Source organism: Camelina sativa, chromosome 17 (assembly GCF_030686135.1).
Source record: "Camelina sativa cultivar CO46 ecotype springtype chromosome 17, ASM3068613v1".
Classification (NCBI taxonomy): domain Eukaryota; kingdom Viridiplantae; phylum Streptophyta; class Magnoliopsida; order Brassicales; family Brassicaceae; genus Camelina; species Camelina sativa.
The window spans coordinates 8,404,680-8,427,816 of record NC_141896.1 but is presented as its reverse complement, the minus strand read 5'-3'; the positions used below and the strand labels follow the sequence as shown (position 1 = coordinate 8,427,816).

At 35.6% G+C, this 23,137-nt stretch overlaps 5 protein-coding genes across 5 annotated transcripts; 3 read left to right on the top strand and 2 right to left on the bottom strand.

The window, feature by feature from the left end:
- The first annotated feature begins 4,495 nt into the window (after positions 1 to 4,495).
- Positions 4,496 to 7,501, top strand: LOC104756307 (jasmonate O-methyltransferase). Its single transcript, XM_010478881.3, has 4 exons — positions 4,496 to 4,721; positions 4,897 to 5,319; positions 6,008 to 6,295; positions 6,994 to 7,501. The coding sequence occupies exons 1-4, from the start codon at positions 4,647 to 4,649 to the stop codon at positions 7,372 to 7,374; spliced, it is 1,167 nt and encodes a 388-aa protein (XP_010477183.2). The 5' UTR covers positions 4,496 to 4,646; the 3' UTR covers positions 7,375 to 7,501.
- A 741-nt stretch (positions 7,502 to 8,242) lies between these two features.
- Positions 8,243 to 11,269, top strand: LOC104756306 (3beta,22alpha-dihydroxysteroid 3-dehydrogenase-like). Its single transcript, XM_087494077.1, has 10 exons — positions 8,243 to 8,760; positions 8,866 to 9,187; positions 9,423 to 9,572; positions 9,647 to 9,836; positions 9,986 to 10,065; positions 10,218 to 10,304; positions 10,390 to 10,468; positions 10,567 to 10,673; positions 10,776 to 10,894; positions 10,982 to 11,269. The coding sequence occupies exons 1-10, from the start codon at positions 8,549 to 8,551 to the stop codon at positions 11,076 to 11,078; spliced, it is 1,443 nt and encodes a 480-aa protein (XP_087350203.1). The 5' UTR covers positions 8,243 to 8,548; the 3' UTR covers positions 11,079 to 11,269.
- Positions 11,270 to 14,196: 2,927 nt separating this feature from the next.
- On the bottom strand, positions 14,197 to 15,519 carry LOC147923416 (uncharacterized). The gene is made up of 2 exons (XM_087496429.1): positions 14,587 to 15,519; positions 14,197 to 14,388 (listed from the first exon to the last, which is right to left on the bottom strand). The coding sequence occupies exons 1-2, from the start codon at positions 15,517 to 15,519 to the stop codon at positions 14,197 to 14,199; spliced, it is 1,125 nt and encodes a 374-aa protein (XP_087352555.1).
- Positions 15,520 to 18,848: 3,329 nt separating this feature from the next.
- Positions 18,849 to 19,511, top strand: LOC104756305 (defensin-like protein 19). The gene is made up of 2 exons (XM_010478879.3): positions 18,849 to 19,021; positions 19,137 to 19,511. The coding sequence occupies exons 1-2, from the start codon at positions 18,958 to 18,960 to the stop codon at positions 19,307 to 19,309; spliced, it is 237 nt and encodes a 78-aa protein (XP_010477181.1). The 5' UTR covers positions 18,849 to 18,957; the 3' UTR covers positions 19,310 to 19,511.
- Positions 19,512 to 19,939: 428 nt separating this feature from the next.
- On the bottom strand, positions 19,940 to 22,715 carry LOC104756303 (uncharacterized). Its single transcript, XM_010478878.2, has 8 exons — positions 22,027 to 22,715; positions 21,608 to 21,856; positions 21,435 to 21,506; positions 21,306 to 21,344; positions 21,094 to 21,201; positions 20,863 to 20,960; positions 20,645 to 20,756; positions 19,940 to 20,332 (listed from the first exon to the last, which is right to left on the bottom strand). Exons 1-8 carry the CDS (start codon positions 22,171 to 22,173, stop codon positions 20,084 to 20,086), a joined length of 1,074 nt encoding a protein of 357 aa, XP_010477180.1. The 5' UTR covers positions 22,174 to 22,715; the 3' UTR covers positions 19,940 to 20,083.
- Positions 22,716 to 23,137: the final 422 nt, after the last annotated feature.

Here is a 23,137-nt window from a genome sequence, read left to right as displayed (position 1 = left end):
ATCAGCCATCATCCCAAATGCATGTCTTTGGAGACCTACAACAGAAATAGGATCAATAGAGGAGGCTGTTGGTCATATAATTGCATGGAATGCAGATAGTTGTGTTGATGCAGACAAAGAAGTCAGTGAAGACGACTCTGTGCCAAAGGTACTTAATTTTTTCCTTCTTTTGACTTAATCTTGAACTTTTGATGGTAATAACATTGGTATTAGTTTATTGATAATGAATTGTTGCCTATAAGACTATGTCGTTAATGTTATTGTGTTTCACAGAGCCCATACTTAAGTTCGAAGAACAGATGCACACTGATGGGTTTGGGTAAAAATTATGACAAACCTGTTGCTGAAGGACGTTGTCAGTCAAGAGACCCTCAGGCTATGGTTAATGATATTCCTATTGGACCAAATGCAGTGAAAGTTTATGTGGATGTAGTACTATTACCTCTTGCATTTCCATGGAGACCTACACATGATGTGAAAAAGATGGAGCAAACGTTACATTCTTTCGTAGCTTGGCCTACCAATAGAGTGGAGAATGAAACAGAAATAGAAGTATCGGTTCAGAAATATTCACAAGGTCGGAAGTCTCCAGCAACAACAGGTCCTTCACCTTCTCTTGAGAAGTCTCCAGAAACTCCAAAGACTTCTGCAGCAGGTCCAATGGCTACTTCTGAAACATCTCAATCAACTCCAAAAGCTCCTGAAGAAAACTAAACAATCTACAATGGTAATTTCCTTGAACTCTAGCTATACATTTTTTTTTTTTTTTTGGAACTGTTGTTGGGTATTGCTTGGTGAAACTCTAGAATGTTATGTGGTTTTCTCAACTCCGCAGCAGAATGTCATGAAGGATAATAAGAAATGCAAGCTCATGGATATAACTGATAGTAACCGAGTTGTTGCTGAAGGACGATGGGCATCAAATGATCCATGTGTTAATGTCCATTGTGTACCCTTGGGTCCAGATGCAGTTCGAGTTTGGGTAGATGTTGTGAAGATCAAAAGTGCAGCAGTGTGGAGGAAAAGTTCTGAAATTGAGACAATGGAAGATGCGCTTGGTACTTCTATTGCATGGCCAGAGGACAAAGTTGTTATGTGCTCCCAAGATTGAAGTCATGTAGAGCTACCCAAGTTGTTCATCTCCTTTTCATTAGACTTAAATTATCTTGAATGTTTCAGACATGGTTTTTAAGTTTAGTATGAGTTTGAACTTGGTTTGTGAAGATATTTAAGTATTTTGTATGAATGACTTATGCAATTTGCAATTCAATATAAATATTTATAATTAAATTACAATATTGTATTAATTAATATTTGAATATTGAAATGCACAGATAAACGTTATAATACAATCTTGTACTGCATAAACAAAACGCTAATGTAAAGTATAAAATAGCAGTAATTTATTGTCATTACTAAGTTTATAATTGCATACAGGAATTGCCATAATAAAGTATCAAATGGCAGATAATAGATGCTATTGTAAACCCTTTTATAGCAGCAACAATAGTGCTATCGTATATTGATTTATAATAGCACATCAATTAACGCTATGTTAGATAGGGGTCTAAGATGGCAGCGGCAAAGATAGCGTTTATAGAAATGCTATCATAAACCTACCATAGCGTTTTAGTGGTGCTATCGATACGCATATTTCTTGTAGTGATTTTATGTTTTGCCCTTCATTAATATATTTTATAATTTTTTTCATTGGTTGAAACTTTAAAACAGTAGAGATTGGAATATTCATCAAACATCTGCATTGAAAATCTAAAACGACAACTAATATGACACAAAAATTAAATCCTAGAACGACAGTTAAACTAGAACGGAGGGAGTATTAGTTTGTTAGCCCATTTGAAAAGGGTGCCCCATACTAAGATGATGTTATTGGAGGAAACATTTTAATTGATTTCAGTTATCTGTGGATTTTAAAATTTAATAGTTTTCTAATGCATTTAAAGTGGATTTGTTGTCATTATAGTAGATTTGAAAGGCATTAATGGATTTGAAAGTCATTATTAATTGACTTTTATTATTTAACTTAAATAAAATAAATTTATCCATAATTGCGTTGTTAACCAAAAATGAAGACAAAAAACAAGGCAAAAATAAATTGAACTAATATTGCCAATATTTAATAACGTTGGTTTTGCAACAATAATGAGGGAGAAGCTGGGTGGATCTGCTAAAATCACTGATGGAAAGCCGTCACAGCTAGGACTCGCTGGAAGAGAGGAAGAGGAAGGCGATGGCGGAGAATGAGAGAAACCGGAGAGGGAGCGGTTTTGAGGAGGAGGGTCAGGTGGAGCCGGCAGAGAAGGAGGCTCTGATTGCGGTGTTGGAAGAGGCCTCAAGACGAAGAAAGTGACCGAATGCGTCAGGAGTGGAAGATAAGACCTTACAAATCGACGGAGGAAAAATAGTCATTTGAAGGGAGAAACCTCACCGGAATCGCAAAAATGTCGGGAGAGGAGGCCATTGGAGAGATCTTGACTATGAAGCAATAACCGATCATGAACGGAACCGCCGGTGAAGAAACGTATGTGGAAGGACATCTTCTTAATTCTTCCACTAATCTGCTGAATCAATTCTGAAGAGAGAGATAAAAATATTAAAATACGATTGATTGATTGTGTTTGTTCATCTTTTCTGAGTGAAGTCCATTAAAATTTAAAATGACACCAAATCAAATGGACATTAAACAACAGAATTTTTTATGTAGTTTAAAATCCATCAAATAAATACATAATCTAATAACAACAGATTTTAATAGACTTTTTTAAATATCTAATTGAATAATATTTGATTTCAAAATACATCAGATTTCTTTAAAATACAGTGTTGAATAACACCCCCTAAGAGGAAAGATACGGGTACGAACCCAAAAACAGGTAGTTTAAACTCAATTTTTTTGTTTACCGAAAAAAAAAAATCATGTTACTGAAAAATATCTGACTGTACTTAACTAAGTTCTAAGTAGTATTTTACTAGCGCTGATTAATGACTGTTAACTACCTAAATAGATGTTGACAGTCAATTAACACGAATCCTTCATCACTTAGAATCAGTCAAGAAGTTTTAGTTTATAATAATTGTTTGCTTGTGGTTAGTCGGAACTCTCAAATTTGTTTTGATTAATTTTTTCCTAATATAAGTTTATGTTACTAAAAAAGGTGAGAGCTTGAATTATATACTAACAAGCCTTGTATTAGTGTCAACCTCGCGTCAAAATTAAATGAGTCTAAAATCGATATATTTCGTAATCACATGATATATAATGTGCAAGTCTATAAATGTTGTACACCTAACGAAAAAGACAAGAACGTTTCCATATCCAAGAAAGCCAAATAGAACATTGTTAACACTATGCTTTGTGGAAACACGCATAAAATTTTCTAGGTATATATTCACATCATAAAATAAAAAAAGAAAGAAAAAAAGAAGGGCTGAGTTCACCTAGCTAATTCAGTTTTTCCTAGCTTATCAATAATTTTCATTGATTTTACCATCGACGGCGAGATGAGAAATAGTCTAATATGTATACCAAACACAAAGAATCAGTCTCTTCTTCTCTCGGAAGAACAAAGTCTTAATTTCTCTTAAGTGGACCCAAACAGAAGAGACCCATTTCCATGAGCCTTTATTTAGCCATTGGTGCTTGTTTTGCTACCCTTTTTGTGGATTAAACTTTTTTGCAGTTTTAGAATTTTTAATGATCAAATTTATTATAAACCCTAAACAACCATATTGAATGAATTATTTAAGCCTAGTGTGCTCACTTTGGAAAGAACAAAATTCAAGACTTCACACATGCAATATTTACTTCAAAACCAGCCCACATCATTGTCAGGTAAATTCAACTAATATTAAGAGCATGCAAAACTAGCAAGCCTCGACATGAAAGTAATCACCACTTTTACTTCTTCCTCGAGATTTGCTCAAGACAGTTTTCTCTCCAATTGCTTCAGATATTTCCAGCCATAATTACTCCCCTTCACGGTTTCTCATGGTCTGTGACAGTGGCGGACCTATCAAAGAAGAAGGAGGGTCAGCTGACCTGGTTAAACTTATTTATTACTTGTTTTACATGCATTATTAGAAAATTCCAGCAGCACAGTTGGTAAAATTTTGTAGTGATGACCCCCCCTCCCCCAGTTCGAACCACCAATATAACACCACTATTTTTTTTTCTTTAATAATTGACCTCCCTAAAAAAATTCCTCGGTCCGAGTTGCTTCGAATTTACAATATTTATCTTCGAATAGTATTAGAAATCTGCTTGTAATTCCAAACGATACTTAGATTTAGAATAGAAGGTGAATAAAATTATTAAAGAACAAAATTAAACCTCTTAACTTAGTTAAAAATATAGAGAAAAGTTCGTAAAAGAGACCGTCGTCGTATGTATGTGTGTGTAGAAAGAGAGATGTACTCAACGTACGTCCATAAAATATATGCATGTATGGTTTATACGAACAAAAAACAAAAAATTATACCAAAAAAAAAAGATATGCATGTGGCTGTCAAATCACTAATCTCTTACAACACCTCTTTCCTTATATATATCGACCCAACATCACTTACTATATTCATTAACCTTCTGCTTCATCAAAAATACAGAGACACAACAAAGAGAGAGAGATATGGAAGTAATGCGAGTTCTTCACATGAACAAAGGAAACGGTGAAAACAGTTATGCCAAGAACTCCACCGCTCAGGTTGAATTTTTTATATCAACAAGTTAAATAATATGCATTGTTTTCAAGTTTGAACAAAAGAAATGCATTGTTTTATATATATACGAGTGATTAGTGCTATATCTTGAACATAATTTGGTTCTCGAACATAATTAATAGTGACAAAGATGTAATGATTTTTTGATTACGCATGCAGCGCAACATGATGACTCTAGGCAGAAGGGTGATGGACGAGGCCTTGAGGAAGCTTATGATAAGCAATTCGGAAATTTCAAGCATTGGAATCGCCGACTTAGGCTGCTCCTCCGGTCCGAATAGTCTCTTGTCCATCTCCAACATTATCGACACAATCCAAAACTTGTGCCCTGACCTCGACCGTCCGGTTCCTGAGCTCAAAGTCTCTCTCAACGATCTCCCTAACAATGACTTCAACTACATCTTTGCTTCTTTGCCGGAGTTTTACAACCGGCTTAATAATAAGAAGGAAGGTTTACTTGGTCGTGGAGGAGGAGAATCGTGTTTTGTGTCTGCCGTCCCTGGCTCCTTCTACGGACGTTTGTTTCCTCGCCGGAGCCTTCACTTTGTTCATTCGTCTTCTAGTTTACACTGGTTGTCTCAGGTGTGTACTGTTTCTATATACGGAACTTCACTTACTTATTTATTAGTATATAATACTTACGGATTGTCAAAAAAAGAAGTATATAGTAATACTTACGAATATAATAAAATAAAAAGTCAGTGTTTTTGAAAATGCCAACTAGCATTCTGAAAAATGAATTGTCAATTTTGATTTTCTATTATGAGTTATGGCTGGAATATCATAGTTATGAAAATTTTAATTCGTAAATAAAAAATACAAAAGTTTTATATAGTTAATTTCTTAACGTGAGTCATGAAAAGAATTATGAAGATCGCGATATTTTTCTCATAAAAAGTATTCATTGAGGAAACAATACCGAGAAAATATTACGCAAGTAATATACCTTTTATCAAAACAAATTTAGTGCGTGGGAATCTATCTCATTTGGAGAAACCAACACAAAAAAAAAAAAAAAAAAAAAAAAAAAAAAAAAAAAAAAACAGAAACCTAGTGGTTCTGTTGTTCATACATCTCAGTGTCACACACACAAGAAATTACGAATGTGGTCCACATAATTTATCATTTTGTCAAAATAGGGGTTTAGACATCACGGATCACACATGCACACACAAGAAATTACGAATGTGGTCCACATTTTTATCAAAATATCACTCATTATACGGCAAATAAAAATGCTAACAAGTTGATTTATCATCCATAATTTAAGGTTCCATGTGGTGAGCCGGAGAAGAAAGACGGGGTTGATACAACTGATTTAGGCAACGTGGGGAAACTCTACATATCAAAGACAAGTCCTAAGAGTGCACACAAAGCTTATGCTCTTCAATTCCAAGCTGATTTTTCGGTCTTTCTGAAATCACGATCCGAAGAGTTGGTCCTTGGGGGCAGAATGGTTTTATCATTTCTTGGTAGAAGATCGCAGGATCCTACAACCGAAGATAGTTGCTATCAATGGGAACTCCTAGCTCAAGCTCTTATGTCTATGGCCAAAGAGGTATGTTGGTGTAGATATGTTAACATATATTTAGAAGTTAGAACCAACATGGAAATAATCTCTTAGGTTATAAAATAGGCCGTATTACACTATAAGGATTTGACCGTGGCACATTACCTGACCAATTAAGTCCTAGTAATGTGGCCCATGTCTTCTTTTTCAAATTGGTTGATTTTTTTTCTAATTATTTAAGTTAGTCAAATAATTAGAAAAAGGCTACTAGACTAGAACTACCCTTTTTATATCTCTCTCAATAACGTATTATCGACGATTAGCTTTGATATCATATATGTAGTGCCGAATACTAGCAAAAAAATCGCAATGTCCTGTTAATGAACTTTCAAATTCTAATATAACATATATATATATATATATATATATATGAATATATGAATATAACCAATTAATTAATTAATTTTGAATAAAGCATTAACACTTATGGAAAAGGCTTATTTAATAGCTCTTGATGATAAAAGTAGTAAGGTAAGGAAGTAAGTGATAGCCTTGTCATAACTAAAAAATATTTGATAGATAATAATATCTTGGTAATTTAATCTAATTTCTTGAGTTTGCTTCAGAAACGTAGATTATTTGATGAATATATTATAACCCAACCATAACAATATCAGATCAATAGATGAATAAAGATTAATACTGAATAAGTCATAACTAAAGGTGCCTTATTTTCTTCGTCTAAGGGTATCATCGAAGAAGAGAAAATCGATGCTTTCAACGCTCCTTACTATGCAGCAAGCTCCGAAGAATTGATAATGGTGATAGAGAAAGAAAAGTCTTTTTCAATCGATCGGCTTGAGATAAGCCCGATTGATTGGGAAGGTGGGAGTATCAGTGAGGCGAGTTATGACACAGTAGTACGGTCCAAACCCGAATCCCTAGCTCGTGGACGAAGATTTGCTAATACCATAAGAGCTGTGGTCGAGCCGATGTTAGAGCCTACGTTTGGTGAAAATGTGATGGACGAGCTTTTCGAAAGGTATGCAAAGATCGTGGGAGAATACTTCTATGCGAGTTCACCTCGTTACACTCTTTTTATTGTTTCGCTTGTAAGAGTGGGTTGATCGTGTTAAAAACACATGCCTAAATACATGTCTTTGGACCTACATTGACATGATTTGTAAGTTTTCTAATCAAGTATCATTTGCTTGGAGAATGAAACATAAAAATAAAGTGTGATTTTACGGTAAACCTATAATTATAAAAGCAAAGAGAATCAGCGGGGCCTTGAACAGAGAGATATGGGAATGGGATGCATGTAGACGCATCCGTCACGAAATATGCAAATAGAGTAATAGACTTAACTTTTGGGTAATCACATAATTATTGGGGTTTTTTTCGTTTAAATTTTCCTTTTATAAAATGAACATTAAGGCGGAATGTGACGTGAGAATGTTAAAAGTGATCATCAGTTCATCACTTTAAGTTGCCACTTAGGAGTTGTGCCGCAACAAGTGGAAAACAAGTTAATCATGGCCACTCGTGAGAATGTAGTGCAATACCGCAACAACCTCTCTTCACCGTCCATGTGTCTCCCATATTATATGCTTTTTTCCATTTTTGTGTTCCTATTGTTCCTTTTGTTTCAACTTTCAGCGAAAAAAAAAAAAAAACTTTCAGCGCATGGCGTCACCTCCCATGACCTAGACAAATTTATACCCATCAAAGTTCCATGACCGAAATATTTTTCTATAGCCGTTGAAATGTTTTCCACATGCTCATGATTTATTTTTTAATTTGCCAAGGAAAGGATCGTGATTAGTTGCACGATACGTCAAATACTGTTGCGGAGTTATTTTGATGGGTATAATCGTTTTATTTTTATCAAATACGTCAAATACGTATCTTCCGTACGTGATGATTTGTTTTATTTTTATCATTCAGCTATAGTATAAATAACTACCGAAATTTAATGTACCGATACTTTTTCATATATCAAGAATTCTTTACACCAAAATCTACCTAAGTTATTCTCTTGATTTAGTGTATATATATAGCCAGCCTCTCGATTGGTTTACCTGTGAGAAAATACATATACATTTACACATACACTGATATACACATATTCAATAGATTTTTTAGTCTAACGGGACATCATGAGGAGCCAAAAAAGATCAACACCCCACTCACTTCACTTGTTACAAAATATCTCATTATATTTATAGATTAACAAGCTCAAACCAAAACTGCATACTTAAATTTAGAATTACGTTTCTTCCTATATTGGAACAAAATAAAATGGAACATCTTTGCCTCTGCGTTCTCCTCTGCGCTGCGATACTAACACTTGGAAAAATACTCAAAATTATTATCCAAGATCGAAAGGAATCAACGGGCGATGTTCCTCCGGGAAGCCATGGTTTTCCGGTGATCGGAGAAACACTTCAGTTCATGCTTTCCGTTAACAGCGGCAAAGGATTCTACGAATTCGTCCGTAGTCGCCGTATCAGGTAAACTGAAGAAGCTTCTGGCTCATCTAGAAGTTTCCGGTTCATATCATTGATACTTTCTATTTTTAGAAACTTAAAGAAAAAACATACTTTTGTATATTACAGGTACGGAAGTTGTTTTAGGACAAGTTTGTTCGGAGAGACACACGTGTTCCTGTCGACGACCGAGTCAGCTCGGGCTGTCCTGAACAACGACTCAGGGATGTTCACAAAACGGTACATAAAGTCCATAGGTGAGCTTGTAGGTGAACGGAGCCTTCTCTGTGCTCCTCAACACCATCACAAGATTCTCCGTAGCCGTTTGATCAACTTGTTCTCCAAAAGATCGACGGCTCTGATTGTTAGACACTTTGATGAACTCGTCGTGGACGCTCTTAGTGGATGGGAACACCGTGGTACGGTGATCTTGCTCACAGATTTGCTCCAGGTTTGTTTCACACGCTTGCGTAGTATTGGTTGGGCCTCTTTAAAACCTATTTTTTGTAAGTTCGGCCCATAATGTAAACGGAAAATAAATGATAATTAACTTTAGTCAAAATACATGAAATGGTTAGGCCTAAAAAAAAAAACTATGATAATTAACTTTAGTCAATCACCAATTTCATTCATTTTCTTACAAGGCATAACTTAATTGAGATTGTTCTAATTTGGTGGTGTTGCAGATAACATTCAAAGCAATGTGTAAGATGTTAATAAGTCTAGAAGACGAAGAAGAATTGGGTTCCATGCAAAAAGATGTGGGCTTTGTTTGTGAAGCCATGCTAGCTTTTCCTCTCAATTTACCTTGGACTAGATTCCACAAGGGCATCATGGTACGTCGTTTTAATTACACTCTTTGAAATATCCTACTATTATATATTAATTTGGTTTGATCCATATGATGCAGGCAAGAGGAAGAGTAATGGAGTTGTTAGAAGATATAATTAGAAAAAGGAGAAATGAAATAAATAATCAAAATAATCATCATGAAGATTTTTTGCAGCAGCTTCTTGCAGTAGATAACGACACTTCTTCATCGTCTCCCAAGTTGACTGATGCTGAGATCAAGGACAATATTCTGACCATGATCATTGCAGGTCCAGTTTAATACCCATCATTTTTACACTTAAGAGAGGAAAAATGAAAGAAGAAACAAAAAAGTATAATCAGATTAACTGAATCTTCTTAATTTAACATGAATCCGGTTTATACAAAAAAAAAAAAAAAAAATAAATTCAAAATACAGGACAGGACACGACGGCTAGTGCTCTAACATGGATGGTTAAGTACCTCGGTGAAAATCAGAAGGTTTTGGATATTCTTATTGTAAGTTCTATAACTACAGTTTCTCTTGTAGGATATTTTAATAAATTTGTTTCACTTTAATTTCTGGTTTTATATATATATTTATAAATCAATAAAGACAAACTTAAAAGGTTTTGTTTTTAAAACATGTCATTGTCTTGGTCGGTCAACAGGAAGAACAATCTCAGATTGGAAGGAAGACATTAGATAAACCATTTCTTGAACTAGAAGATCTCAGTGAAATGCCATATGCCTCAAAGGTAATATATAAACGTTTTTTCAATATAATGGACTACTTATTTTGTTTAATTTATGTTTACATGTATATACAATTTCTGGATATAGTTAATGAAAGAATCTCTGAGAATGGCGTCTGTAGTGCCTTGGTTCCCAAGATTAGTACTTCAAGACTGTGAAATGGAAGGTTTTCTTTAATTATTTATCTTTAAAAAAAATAATTCCTTTATTCTTATTTTGTTTGATCGATCTGACTTAGATACATTTTGTTTTCTGATTTTAAAGGATATAAGATTAAAAAAGGGTGGAATATAAATATTGACGCAAGATCCATTCATCTTGATCCTGATGTATATAATAAACCTCACAAATTCAACCCTTTAAGGTTTGAGGTAAGTTAAGTATCAGCACAATTTAAAGTAAAAGTATTAAAATTTTACAGTTTCTTTGTTTAACTGTTTTGTGTGTACTTAAGAAACTTGATTTGAATGAAGGCTGAAGCAAAAGCAAACAGTTTCTTAGCATTTGGGATGGGTGGAAGAACATGCCTTGGACTTGTTATGGCCAAGGCTATGATGTTAGTATTTCTCCACCGTTTTGTAACCACTTACAGGTTCGTACCATTTTTTATATTTAGTATAGCAAAATTTGAATGATTATGTCATAGTATTTATTTAATGATTGTGAAAAAAAATTGAAGTTGGGAGGTGGTAGATGAAGATCCAAGCATCGAAAAGTGGACATTATTTGCAAGATTGAAGAGTGGATATCCAATTCGCGTGTCACGTAGATTATAAATTTATATGTTTCAAATTAGATTTTATACATCAATAAGTGTTTTTAGATACAATGTTTCATATCCAAATGTTATTTATTGTAATATTATAGTACAGAACGATTTTGCATAATGTCATATTGTCATTACTATAATCAGAAAGAGGGGAGAAGGTTCCTCTTTGTTTTGTGTTTTATGGACACATGATTAAAATTCCTCCATATATAATAATTCTAAGGTTGATCTCTAAATTTTCAGCTTAAAAAGTAAACAAATATCAAAGAAATCGATGATGGTTGTATGTTGACACAAAATATTATATGGAATCTTAAGAGTAATCTATGATAACTAAAAAAAATTGTTGGTACACTAGTTAAATCTCCTTGTACTAGGAAATAACCACTACTAGTCTACTGGAATTTTAGTGGTTATTTATTTGACATAAATGGGCTTATCTGAAAATTCAATACAATTTAAATTTCGGTATAATTCCCAATTGCTTTGATGCTAAGGAATGACTCAAAAGTGTGTATTTTTCTTTAATTAATGTGATAAATGTTTATACAATACTAAAATTTGGTTTAGAAAACGGTTATGCAAGTGGATAATGGTTCGCCAAAAAATGATTAATCCCCTTTATAATAAAACGAAAGTACACAACATTATTTTGGTAGACTTTATAATTTTAATAAATGGTTACAAATAGATTATACATAGATTATGAATTAATCCATATATTAATTGTAACAAATAAAATCTTAATTGTAACAGAAAATCTTAAACAAGTTATTCCAAATTGATAGTTTATGGATGTTCCAAACTTTATTTTCGGAAGATCACATATATGGTTCCAAATATCTAGAATCACAATATTACCAATTTATTTTTCACAGATTTTATTCATAAACCACATCAATAAAAAAGTTATTAAAGGGATAAAAATATATTCTCAATCATAAAAAAGAAATCAAATCTCGCTAATTTAACAAGATTAATCGTGATCTTCGGAATCGTATTCAGAAATTAAAAATTAAACCTTAATGCTAGATTAGGACCATGCTAGAGCACGGGTTGAAATCCCTTTTATTTATATTATAATTTATATGATTGATTTTAAAAGTTTTTAAGGTCCTAATCTAGCATTAATCGTGATCTTCTGAATCATATATTATAATATAAATAAAAGAAATTTCAAGCCGTGCTCTAGCACGGGTACTAATCTAGTTAGTTTATTATAATTGAATTCCAAAGCACGTCCAATTTATGTGTCATGGACAGAACAAAAGTTTGGTTAAAAAGATCAAACAGGTTGTGGATCCTAGGAACAAGTATGTTGTTCTAATGGTCAGATTGTTATTATGGATTTGTATGTCATTACTAAATCAATTTTCTTTTCTTTCCAATACTAAAACAATTTAACTAAAACTTTAGTATCCTCTTAAGATTCTCTTATCGTGGGCTCACCTAGAGCACTTTGTTGCCAAAAAAAAGAAGAAATCTTATACTAATAATTTTCTGCTTATTCATCATCGTAGCACATATTCAACAATCCACAGACATCAAAATTCGCATCCTCATTATATTTTCTTATAATAATTTCCTGTTTCATCATAATTATATTAACACTTTTTTTAAGCTGTAAATTTGAAAAAAAGATGATGAAGTTTTACTTCTTGTTGTTATATATTTTATCCAGGTTATTATTACACTTCTTTCTAAAACTACATTTATTAGAAAGATCATAAAATTGTTGGTGCCTTGTGCCATGCAATCTCTAATACAAGCCTGTATGTTTTTGGGTTGTCAATGACAAAATGTGTCGGGTTCAATTTTATTGTATTACTCATCTCATTGTGAGGACGTGGACTCATATAATGTATGCTAATGAAAAATATAATATAGAAACAGCAGAAGTTAAAATGTTGGTGACTTGTTGCCAATTATATTATAGAACAAACAAAGTAGTGGATAAGAACAGGTCCTAAATAACTTCATATACTTAGGACAAACTTTTTGGAGGAAAATACTAATAAATGGATTAGAAAGAAGGGTATTATTAATAGATACCACAATTCTGAAACTAAATGAAGTAAATACTATTGGCCCATCGGCTGGCTAAATGAGAGTAAGTATAAAGTATTAAAGTCATAAATACCTTTTAATTAAAACAACATGTGTATTAAAAAAACATGTAATAAGAGAGAGATTCAACGCTGGGGAATGAGTGAGGGGGAGAGAGGGAGAGAGGGAGACGCGAGAGGGGAGAGGGCTAAAGAGGTAGAGAGAGAGGCGGAGGGAGAGAGGGGAGAGAGAGGAAGGGAGAGAGGGGAGAGAGAGAGAGGGGGAGAGAGAGAGAGGTGGGGAGAGAGAGGAAGGGAGAGAGAGAGAGGGGAGGCGGAGGGAGAGAGAGAGGGGAGAGAGAGAGAGGTAGAGAGAGAGGAAGGGGGAGAGAGGAGAGAGGGGAGAAGACTAAAATAGTTACATAAAATGCAAAAAATGAATCTGAGCCGATACTGTGTACCAGTGTGGTATTTAGTTATATCTACTGCATATACTCTAGAAAGAACTTTCACTGGCAAGAAAGAAGATCAACTAAATCAAAGATTACTAGTTATATACTGTTTCATAAATCTTGATTCAAAATATCCCCTAGCTAGCCAGCGAGTACTCAATCTGATACAACAAATGAAATGATCTTAGCCCAATAGAAAATAAAACTCCAATTGTGTGGTTATAAACTCGTTAGAAGAAAGTTAAAATTACAGGAACATTCATTAGTTGACCTAAACCAAAAATAAACTCCTTTCTTTTTCTTTTAGCTTTAACTTTAGCCTAAAATATCCAAACCAAACCGTAAGATATATTTTTAACTCAAATGGATGTGTTAAGATATATTTGATACTTCCAAGTTGATATGTTTAGTTTAGTTTATACTTCGAAATTGGACAGTAACAAATTAAAAAGTTGCATCCTTTAATGAGACACAAAATAATGCCACAGTTTGACAAGATTAAAAGAGTCACCGGAGTTAAAATTAAAAGGCCTACGATAGTAAGATATATAAATTCATCCTCGCAAATTAGTTTTTAGCTAATGATCTAATCAAAATTCAGAAAATTTATACAAATTTGCGCCACCCCCTAATTCGAAATAGCTAAGTACCGACCATAACCAGAACCATTATTAGAGCCAGAGCCATCCCTATGACTACGACTAGGATGACCATGACGATGACGATGACGTCCACTTCCATCGTCACGCGACGATCCTTGCCACTGCACGATGCTGTTTTGAGGCTCAGGTACACCGTTGTTTTGCCACTTGCTTTTCCACTGAGGGACAACGCCGTTTTGCAACTGTGGGACAACGCCGTTCTGTTGCCACTGAGGAGCGACACCGTTCTGCTGCCACTGAGAAGCGACACCGTTCTGCTGCCACTGAGGGGCGACACCGTTCTGCTGCCACTGAGGAGAGACACCGTTCTGCTGCCACTGAGGAGCGACACCGTTCTGCAACTGCAAGTGATCAACGCCGTTTTGTAACTGTGGGAAATCGCCGTTTTGCAGCTGTGGGAAATCGCCGTTTTGCAACTGTGGGAAAACGCCGTTCTCCAAACGATTAGCAGCACCGTTCTGCTGCCACTGAGGGACGTCACCGTTCTGCAAGTAATCAACGTCGTTCTGCTGCAACTGAGGGACACCACCGTATTGCCAGTGATCACCGACGGCGTCGTTTTGCTGCCACTGAGGGACGGCACCGTTTTGCCATGGATCCCTTTCTTGGAGGAGCGACTTCTTCCTCTCCATGATAAAAGTCTCCACCGTCGTACGAAAGTCCTCTCTGCTCAAACCATCCATCCTCTTGGACCTCAACGACGCCGTTTTCGTCACTCTCTCCGTTTCCATCCTCCGATACTCCACCTTCTCCTCCGTCTTCTTCTTCTTCTTCTCCGTTCTCGTCCTGCGATAACTCTTCGAACTCACCTCAACCACCTCTCGATCATATCTACAAATACTCTCCTCAACCGGCTTATAAGACTCTTGAAACGCCGGTTGCACAGGAGGACTCTCTCTGTAACTGGAGTTGTTATAATATCCAACATCCTGACCATTCAGTATATTACAATAATCTTCTAACGTCGATACACGAGGGGGCGGGGGGACGGCGAGATATTGATCGTATATTATAGCCTTTTCCTTTTTCTTGGTGGTTTTGTTTTCGTGTTTGTAAACTAAAAACAAGAAGCCGACGCCTACGCCAGCGGCCACGAAGAGAAGGATTTTTAGATAACCAATAAACAACCTGAACCAAACCATAACCCCATGCAGTATAGTCACCGTCGCCGGTAGACACACGCAACCTACTCCGAAGGCGGCCAGTTTGACGACGAATAGAATATTCCATAACGGATTGTTAGGACCGGAGTTCCAAAGAGAGTTGTATATCTTACTCGCCGCCTCCATTGTGTTTTTTTTTTTTTTTTTTGGGTGTATAGAGAGATGTTTTGTGAGGGTTATTATGGTGTGAATATATATATGTAAATGTATGGGTGAAATAAATCTAGGGAAGATTTTGCGAAAACATGAAACGGGAAAGTGAAGATATATGATAAATTTTCTCGGGGAGATTGATCGGATTAATATAAGGAAAGATAGGAGAATGAAAATATTCTGGTTGGAGAAAGAGACAAACTGATACTGTGAGACAGATACGATCACTAGAGAGACTAGCTAGTGTGGTCCTTTTATATAGAGGAACTTCATATATAATACGTAGATTTATATATCATTAGCATATTAATGGTCATTTTATAATATTTTGCTTGGCCGTCTCAATTTATTTATAATATTGTGGACACTCGACCAATAATGTTCCAATTAATTTGTTTCAGTTTCTTTAGTAAACTATTTTTAAAAAATAGTCTGGGCAAGTATTCTGTTGCCCGAATTAGTGGTTGTTTGCTGTTTATTTTATATTCAGTTGTCTATGTTTTTAGCCAATGAATAAACAATGGTTCGTTTTCACTTGTTGAAAACAGGGTTGGGCGCCCTATAATATCTGCGACTACGAATGTTGATTAGTATGTAGTATATGTCATATACTGTATAGGCTATAGAACGGTGAAATTTAATTATTATTATCTGAGTTCATATATAAGCCATGTTGGATATTTAAAATATACTTCTATTCTATCATATATAAATTATTTTCAATTTAGAAAAATATATATATGTTAGATTGCTGGATTTTACTCAAATCCATATTATTGGCATTGCTTGCGTTGGTAGATCTTTTGATTTTAGCAAAAATTCGAAATTTTCTTTACTTTTTTTTGTCAAAGAAGAAAATTTGAAATTTTCCATTTTATATGCACATACATATATAGATATATAATATCCTACATGTTCAATTTGTTAAGAAATATATAATATATAATATCTAAAAAGGATCTCTTATTGATATAGCAAGTTTCCAATGTAAAACGAACCCAATATTTAATGAAATCTCACTAAGTTTTTCCGGATTCGGGTGTAGATAGATATTTCTACAAACATAAATCGAGCTATATACTGCTATGTTTCGAATCTTTGCTGAAGTAAAATGTATATTTTACATCAAGTAATAATGAATCATATAATATTTAAGTTACTACAAAGCAACAACGCGATCTCAAACGATATATTTCTACAAGATGTGTAGTACATAAGTGACAAACAACAATAATATATGTAGATAGACCGGTTGGTGAGCATATGTATAAACAAACTATAAAGCCTTTGTAAGCTCCTTTTAAGCAGACACGTGACACTCACGCGCCAAGAAAAAACTTATCCACACATAATGATAATGAAATGATTCAGAAACACTGAAATGTAATATAGTTTCACGATCACGAGGGTCTCATGGAAATCGAAAATGTGATAACAATTTCAAAGGTCAAGGCTGAATCCATTTATTTCAGAAAACACAAAACAGAGTAGTTTTATAAGAAAATTACAGACAAGACTGGTTTATCTATGTGCATATCCAAACACTGGCCGATTCTGTGGTCGCTGTCAAACAATCTTTGTCATAATTATCATAACCTATTTTTGTATTCCGACAATATGAAGCAAATAATTAGATGTTGACAAAAGAAATAAAAGTAATTAGTTTGATACGTACGGTTTCATGCATGTTCGACATAATTTGTATTACTTAGCCAGATTCATGTCCTGTTTTGACCACCATGCACTTTCGTTCGTAACAGCTTTTATATGTGAGTGAAGAAGTAGTCTTGTAGACTTTCACAATTTGTAGTTTCTGGTTTGTGTCTTCATTTTTGTTTATAGTTATCGTGTTTACTTTTGACAAAAATACAATATATATATTTTTTTTTGCTCAACATCAATTTTTCATTCACCAAATCAAACTTACAACCAAATCAAAGGAATATTACATTTCCCCCTAAAGACTTGGACCAAAACAAATGCAATGGTTGATCAAGTACAACCCTGGAACAATAGCGGAACCAACGCTACCCAATCGCGAGCCATGCATTTTTTAACCATACTGAGATAGATAACACTCCACAACTCGGAGTGAAATCATCTCTTAGACCACCTAAAATCCTATGATACGAAAACAACAACTAACTCCGGGGATAACCAAAATCTATACTAATATCAAAGCAATTCTAAGCTATTAGAACCTTATGATTGGCGTGTAGGACTTGTCTAACTGACATCGACACCAATAGGCGCTGCATAGAAGGACTTGGTTTCTCCGGCTTTCATTGTTCCGATCCTAGGCCAAAAACGGACAATACATCCGACTGATCCGGCCGGCTAAGAGACGCGAAACAAAACCCGCAGGAACTGATGCTTCTCCGGACAACCACTCAATGACCAGAATGCTAATCGCCTAAAGATAAGAGTTTCAAACATAGATTAGCATAGCTTCATCTCTCGATGCAATTCCGGATTAGTCATCATAGCATCTGCATTGAAGTTTCACTTCTTAAGCGGACTCAAAACACATGATTGCCTGCTTTGAGGATAACCTCAAATCTCGGCCACCAACACCCACAGGATCCTCCTCAATAACTGGTAAAAAACTTGAAAGCTCGACTCTACCAAAATCCTCCGGTCAGTTAGGATCTCCGGCAAGAAGGTAGGAGAAGCAGGAGGGCGCGACACACGAGCCCAGATCCGACGCCCTGAGTCTTCGAAGAAGGCCGCCGGAGCAGCTTCAATTCACCAGTCTCCCGGAGATGAGGACAAGCCGAGATCTCTCCATATCGTCCGCCACCGCACCATAACAACGCAGCAGTGGAACGGTTCCTAGCCCTACCGGAGAGGAAGAGATCGAGATCTTTCACCCTACTACTACAAAGAAAGAAAAGAAGAAGAAACAAAGCCCTCTCACATCGCCGGCAAAATCGCAGACGGTGGAGAGGCGAACGGAGCGTAACGACGGCGGAACTTTAGATCTAGGGTTTTGAGAGGAAAAGAAAAAAAGTTTTATTGTTCTGTCTCAAACACTTTTACAAGATAAAAATTTTTTTTTTTGCATTAGCGTTCTTTTTGGTGCAGACATAAAATCTGAACTGAAATATATATATTTACAAACGTATTTTCTTTTTGTTTTGATAATAACAAGCCCGAACAAATTAGACGTCAAAAGTCTCTTATCAGTTATCACAATGTCTATAGTCAAATCTTGTATTGCCTATGGATAAGAGTTTGGATAAATAGTGGGCTTGGTAGTTTCCCATTGTTCACACTATACAAATCACAAAGACAGACAGTTCTAGAGAAACGATAATCGTTTCAAAGTCAAAGGTTAAACCAGTTTTAAATACAATTCTATATAAAGATCTCTCAGCTAGTGCCTAGTGAATATCCATAAAGCAAAAAGCCATGGCTTCTTCTCTCAAACTTATGCTCTTCCTTTGTCTCTCCATTTTCCTCATTGCTTCCACTGGTATGTATGATCATCAGTCTACTCTAAGCTTCTAAGTACTCTTATCTCTCTATAACATATATGGATCTCATAGATGGAGCATGATAATATATCTTGTGTTTGGAGAATTTTGCAGAGATGATGACAGTGGAAGGAAGAACTTGCGAGAGGCGAAGCAAGACATGGACAGGGTTTTGTGGCAACACTCGTGGTTGTGACAGTCAGTGTAGGAGTTGGGAAGGTGCTTCACACGGGGCTTGTCACGCTCAGTTCCCGGGTTTCGCATGTTTCTGTTACTTCAACTGCTGAAGAAAACATACTCTTTAAGAGCTGTCTGAGTCCTCTTCAAGTGTCACTTTGTTGTCTTGTAGATCCTATAGTCTCTATGGATAAACCATAAACCTTGAGCTTGGGTTTCACTAATAAAAATCTCCCTCTTGTGTTTGGGAGTTAACACTATATATATGTCTGGAGTGTCCTGACATAAATCTATAATAAGAGACTTTTCATATCTACTTGACTACTTCAGCAGAGCAACAACTTGATTGATATAGCGACATGCTGACAACAATATTTTAACAGTAATGATTGCTACAAAGTCATAAATGCAATATGATAGCAGAAGCTCTATTCTTGGATTTACAATAACTATCCATCAATGATTAAAGTAACGGACCAATGAGTTGTGTGACTAGCTTTGTTAGTGTATTTTTGTGTGTGCTTGTTTTACGGGTTGAGACGTAGCTCCTGGTTTTGCTGGGAATGACTGAGAGTCTGTGAATGAGATTTCTTTACCGTCACGAATATACACTTCTTTATTCTGAATTGACTCTCTAAGAGAATAACATCAACTTAGCTTAAAATCGAACCTTCTGAGCCACAGAGAAATTTACACCCTAACCCCGAACAGGGCAGTTGAAATTTATGCACACAAGAATATGGAAACAAACATGTGAATTGAATTTAAACTGAGACCTCAGTACAGATACAATGCTGTGAGATTCTTTGTGAACAACATAAAGCTAAGAACAGCCTAAATAAAGAACATAAAGCTTGAAATCCCCACAATCTGCTGGTGATCCATCAGTTGTGAATGTCAGGAACAGGTAAGTCCTTCAACTGCAACTGTTTGTTCATCCACTGCCAATTCTCTGGGGTTACTTCTCCTCCGAGAGCACGGATGACCGATCCGCCACTGCATGATCCCACTTTGCAACATTCTGCCAAAGACAACCCCTTTATTAATCCGTACAGAAACCCGCTTGCGAATAGGTCACCCGCTCCTGTGGCATCAGTTGCTACTGTCTCTCCTATGGCTGATATTTGTACCACCTGATCAAGTAAAGAGATGAAAATACTTATTCGTTGTGAACTTTAGGATCCTTCAATTCAGTCAGAACCTAACAAGAAAAAGTGGGATCTCGATAGAGATAAATGGTAAACCCTTCAGTCCCAGCAACAACCTAACCAGAAAGAGGAGCTATTGAATCACAATTTTGAACTACAAATTTGTATGGCAACATTTTCCTCATAAGCGAACAAAAAGAGCCAAAGCTAATGAAACATAAAGCTACTTGATAAGTTACCGAGCTTATTCACACCAAAAAAAAAAAAAAGTTACCGAGCTTATTTAGAAAAACAAACCTCTTTATTATGTTTTGCAATGCACCCTTTAGACCCTAAAGTTACCACAGCCCATCTGCAATGTCTGCTTAAGAACTCAAGAGCAGCCTCCGGGCCTGATTCTTGCTCACCCCTGAAACTCACAATCCAGAGCTTAAGAGTATTTCATGGACTCAGTGAAAGGGTTAAAAAAAACCCTGAGCAGATAACTTTGCAGGGGATAAAGAAACATCAAATACCTAAGAAGCTCAGCTGCTTCGTCCTCGTTAGCAAAGCAAAGATCTATGTTACCAGACTCTAGAAGCTTTCGAAGCTCTGATCTAGAATTTCGGACCATCTAGTCACAAGAATTTATATCTTTTCAATTCAAATGAAAAGCCTCAAGTGCGTAAACATTTGTAAAGCCACAGATCATATTTCAAAAGAAGAATTGAAACCAAGAGGTTAATGATCGCTCCAGATATATATACCTCAAAACTAGCTAAATCCAAAGAAACAGAAAGACCTTCTTGCTTGGCAAATCGAATGGCTGCTTGAATTACTTCTAAATTAAGAACAGCATATCTTAGAACCAACCACTGTATAACAGAGAAAGACCATCAACAACGCTTAATGAACAAATCTCCATAACTTTACAATGCTTCATAATGGCAAAGAGTGATTAGAGGAGCTAAGCTTTAACCTTAGAGCCTGTGAAATCTTCCTTGCTTAATTCATCAGCCTGAAACAGAATCAGCTTTTACCATCCTTTCTCATTGACAAACCAATTCACAATATCAATAAATCCCTAAAAAGGAGAGAATACACAAACCTGAATCTTCACAGCACTCGAGAGACATGGTCGCATTGTTCGATTACCAGAGTCATCAACCAAGCAAACACACTAAAAAGAAACAACGCCACTGATCAAAATCAAATCTTTTCCAAAAAAAAAAAAAAAAGGAAGAAGAAGCACAATTAATTTCAAAGTTTTGGCTAAAAGACCTGAGCAGTGGAACCTTTCTTCTTCCTCAGCCTAGAGATACTGACACCACTGAAACCCATATTGCTCACAAACAATTGGCCTTGCTCATCGTCACCATAAGCCCCAATAATCCCAGTGGGTACACCGAAACCAACGCTCAAGCCTCTAACTGTATTGGTTACACTTCCACCAGCTATTTTCTTTAATGGAGCAATACTGATATGTGCGTTAAGCTCTTTTAGTATGTGGTCTAACTCATCCTTTTGCACCTTTAACAATTAAAAAGGATCCGCTTAAGTATAGAGTAACATTAATTCCAAATCCAGATTCCGATTCCAGAGTATATTCAAAAGGAAGATAAAATTTTCAAACTTTTGCCTAAACCCAAAAACGAGATCACTCGTAATTGGACAAAGGAAAAACAGAAGGAAGAGCTTACGGGAATGGAGCCACCACGATCACCGGGAATTTGATCGAGTAAAGACCAGTCAACGGGAGCGACGTTATCGATAAGAGCAGCGGGTTGGAGTCCAAGTACGAGTGGAACAACAGCTTGGGGGGTTTTGGGCAAGGCCTCAGCTACCATTCTTATGAGATGATATCTCTATCTCTTTCTCAGTGTTGTTGTGTTATCTCTCTGTTAGGCCTTGCCCGATTTTTTCTCCTCGGTCCCGTCTCAGTTTTTATATATATACGGCGGGTGGAGTGGAAACGAGACGAGGCCAGGAATAAGTAGGATTATCCGATATTTACGAAATTGCCCTTACATAAATCAAATAAAAAATCTGGCGTAAATTGTAACTGATAAGATAATAATTCTCAACGTTTTCTTCTTGTAATGATTTAATTTTTATTGACTCGTCTCATTGAGTGTGACAAATAGTGAGAAGTTAACTTTATTTTTTTCCACAAAAAAGTGAATTTTAAACAAGAAAAAGTTGAGGTCCAGTATCAATATTGGATTTCGATATGAATAATGATAGTGTACTACACATTGTATTTGGCGCCGCTTTGCTTTATAGAATCAAAAGTACTTTATCCTCTACTGAGTGATTATCATAGTACCATTATTCCAAGGAGCCTCATTGCTCTTTCAAATTCTAATAAATGCTAGACTTATTATACCTTTTGATTTGTGTTGTACACTAACAATCATGGAAACCATTACAAGTAAACCACATAGAGCTTTATCGGTTTTTTCTGTATTTCATAAGAAGGCAACGTGAGAGTGCTACCATGTCAAACGTCTCGTGGTTTAAAGGATTGAGAGAAAGAAAAAATGGTCCACTTATTGAGATCTACAAGGAACTAGGTAGAATCCAATTACACGTATATTATTGTAACGAATGGAAACAAAAGATTAATTTCAAGAAATGAAACGGCCTTTGACAAAAAGAACGAGACGAATCATAATAGAAGATTTGGTTTTATCAAAACCAAAAAGACGACCAAGCAAGCGTAATTCACGGTACCAATACCATCAACCCCACTAATAATTTGCAGTTATTATATGAATATATATATCATGTTTGGATCTTCTTCATTTTTGC

Coding starts and splice junctions, on each gene's coding strand:
- LOC104756307 (XM_010478881.3), top strand. CDS start 4,647: ATGGAAGTAATGCGAGTTCTTCACATGAACAAAGGAAACGGTGAAAAC. Junction 5,320..6,007: donor GTTTACACTGGTTGTCTCAG/GTGTGTACTGTT, acceptor CCATAATTTAAG/GTTCCATGTGGTGAGCCGGA. Junction 6,296..6,993: donor TTATGTCTATGGCCAAAGAG/GTATGTTGGTGT, acceptor TCTTCGTCTAAG/GGTATCATCGAAGAAGAGAA.
- LOC104756306 (XM_087494077.1), top strand. CDS start 8,549: ATGGAACATCTTTGCCTCTGCGTTCTCCTCTGCGCTGCGATACTAACA. Junction 10,066..10,217: donor AGGTTTTGGATATTCTTATT/GTAAGTTCTATA, acceptor GTCGGTCAACAG/GAAGAACAATCTCAGATTGG. Junction 10,674..10,775: donor TCAACCCTTTAAGGTTTGAG/GTAAGTTAAGTA, acceptor ATTTGAATGAAG/GCTGAAGCAAAAGCAAACAG.
- LOC147923416 (XM_087496429.1), bottom strand. CDS start 15,519: ATGGAGGCGGCGAGTAAGATATACAACTCTCTTTGGAACTCCGGTCCT. Junction 14,389..14,586: donor TCCCACAGTTACAAAACGGC/GTTGATCACTTG, acceptor GTTGTCCCTCAG/TGGAAAAGCAAGTGGCAAAA.
- LOC104756305 (XM_010478879.3), top strand. CDS start 18,958: ATGGCTTCTTCTCTCAAACTTATGCTCTTCCTTTGTCTCTCCATTTTC. Junction 19,022..19,136: donor TTTCCTCATTGCTTCCACTG/GTATGTATGATC, acceptor AGAATTTTGCAG/AGATGATGACAGTGGAAGGA.
- LOC104756303 (XM_010478878.2), bottom strand. CDS start 22,173: ATGGTAGCTGAGGCCTTGCCCAAAACCCCCCAAGCTGTTGTTCCACTC. Junction 21,857..22,026: donor ATCGTGGTGGCTCCATTCCC/GTAAGCTCTTCC, acceptor TAATTGTTAAAG/GTGCAAAAGGATGAGTTAGA. Junction 20,961..21,093: donor TGGATTTAGCTAGTTTTGAG/GTATATATATCT, acceptor TCTTGTGACTAG/ATGGTCCGAAATTCTAGATC.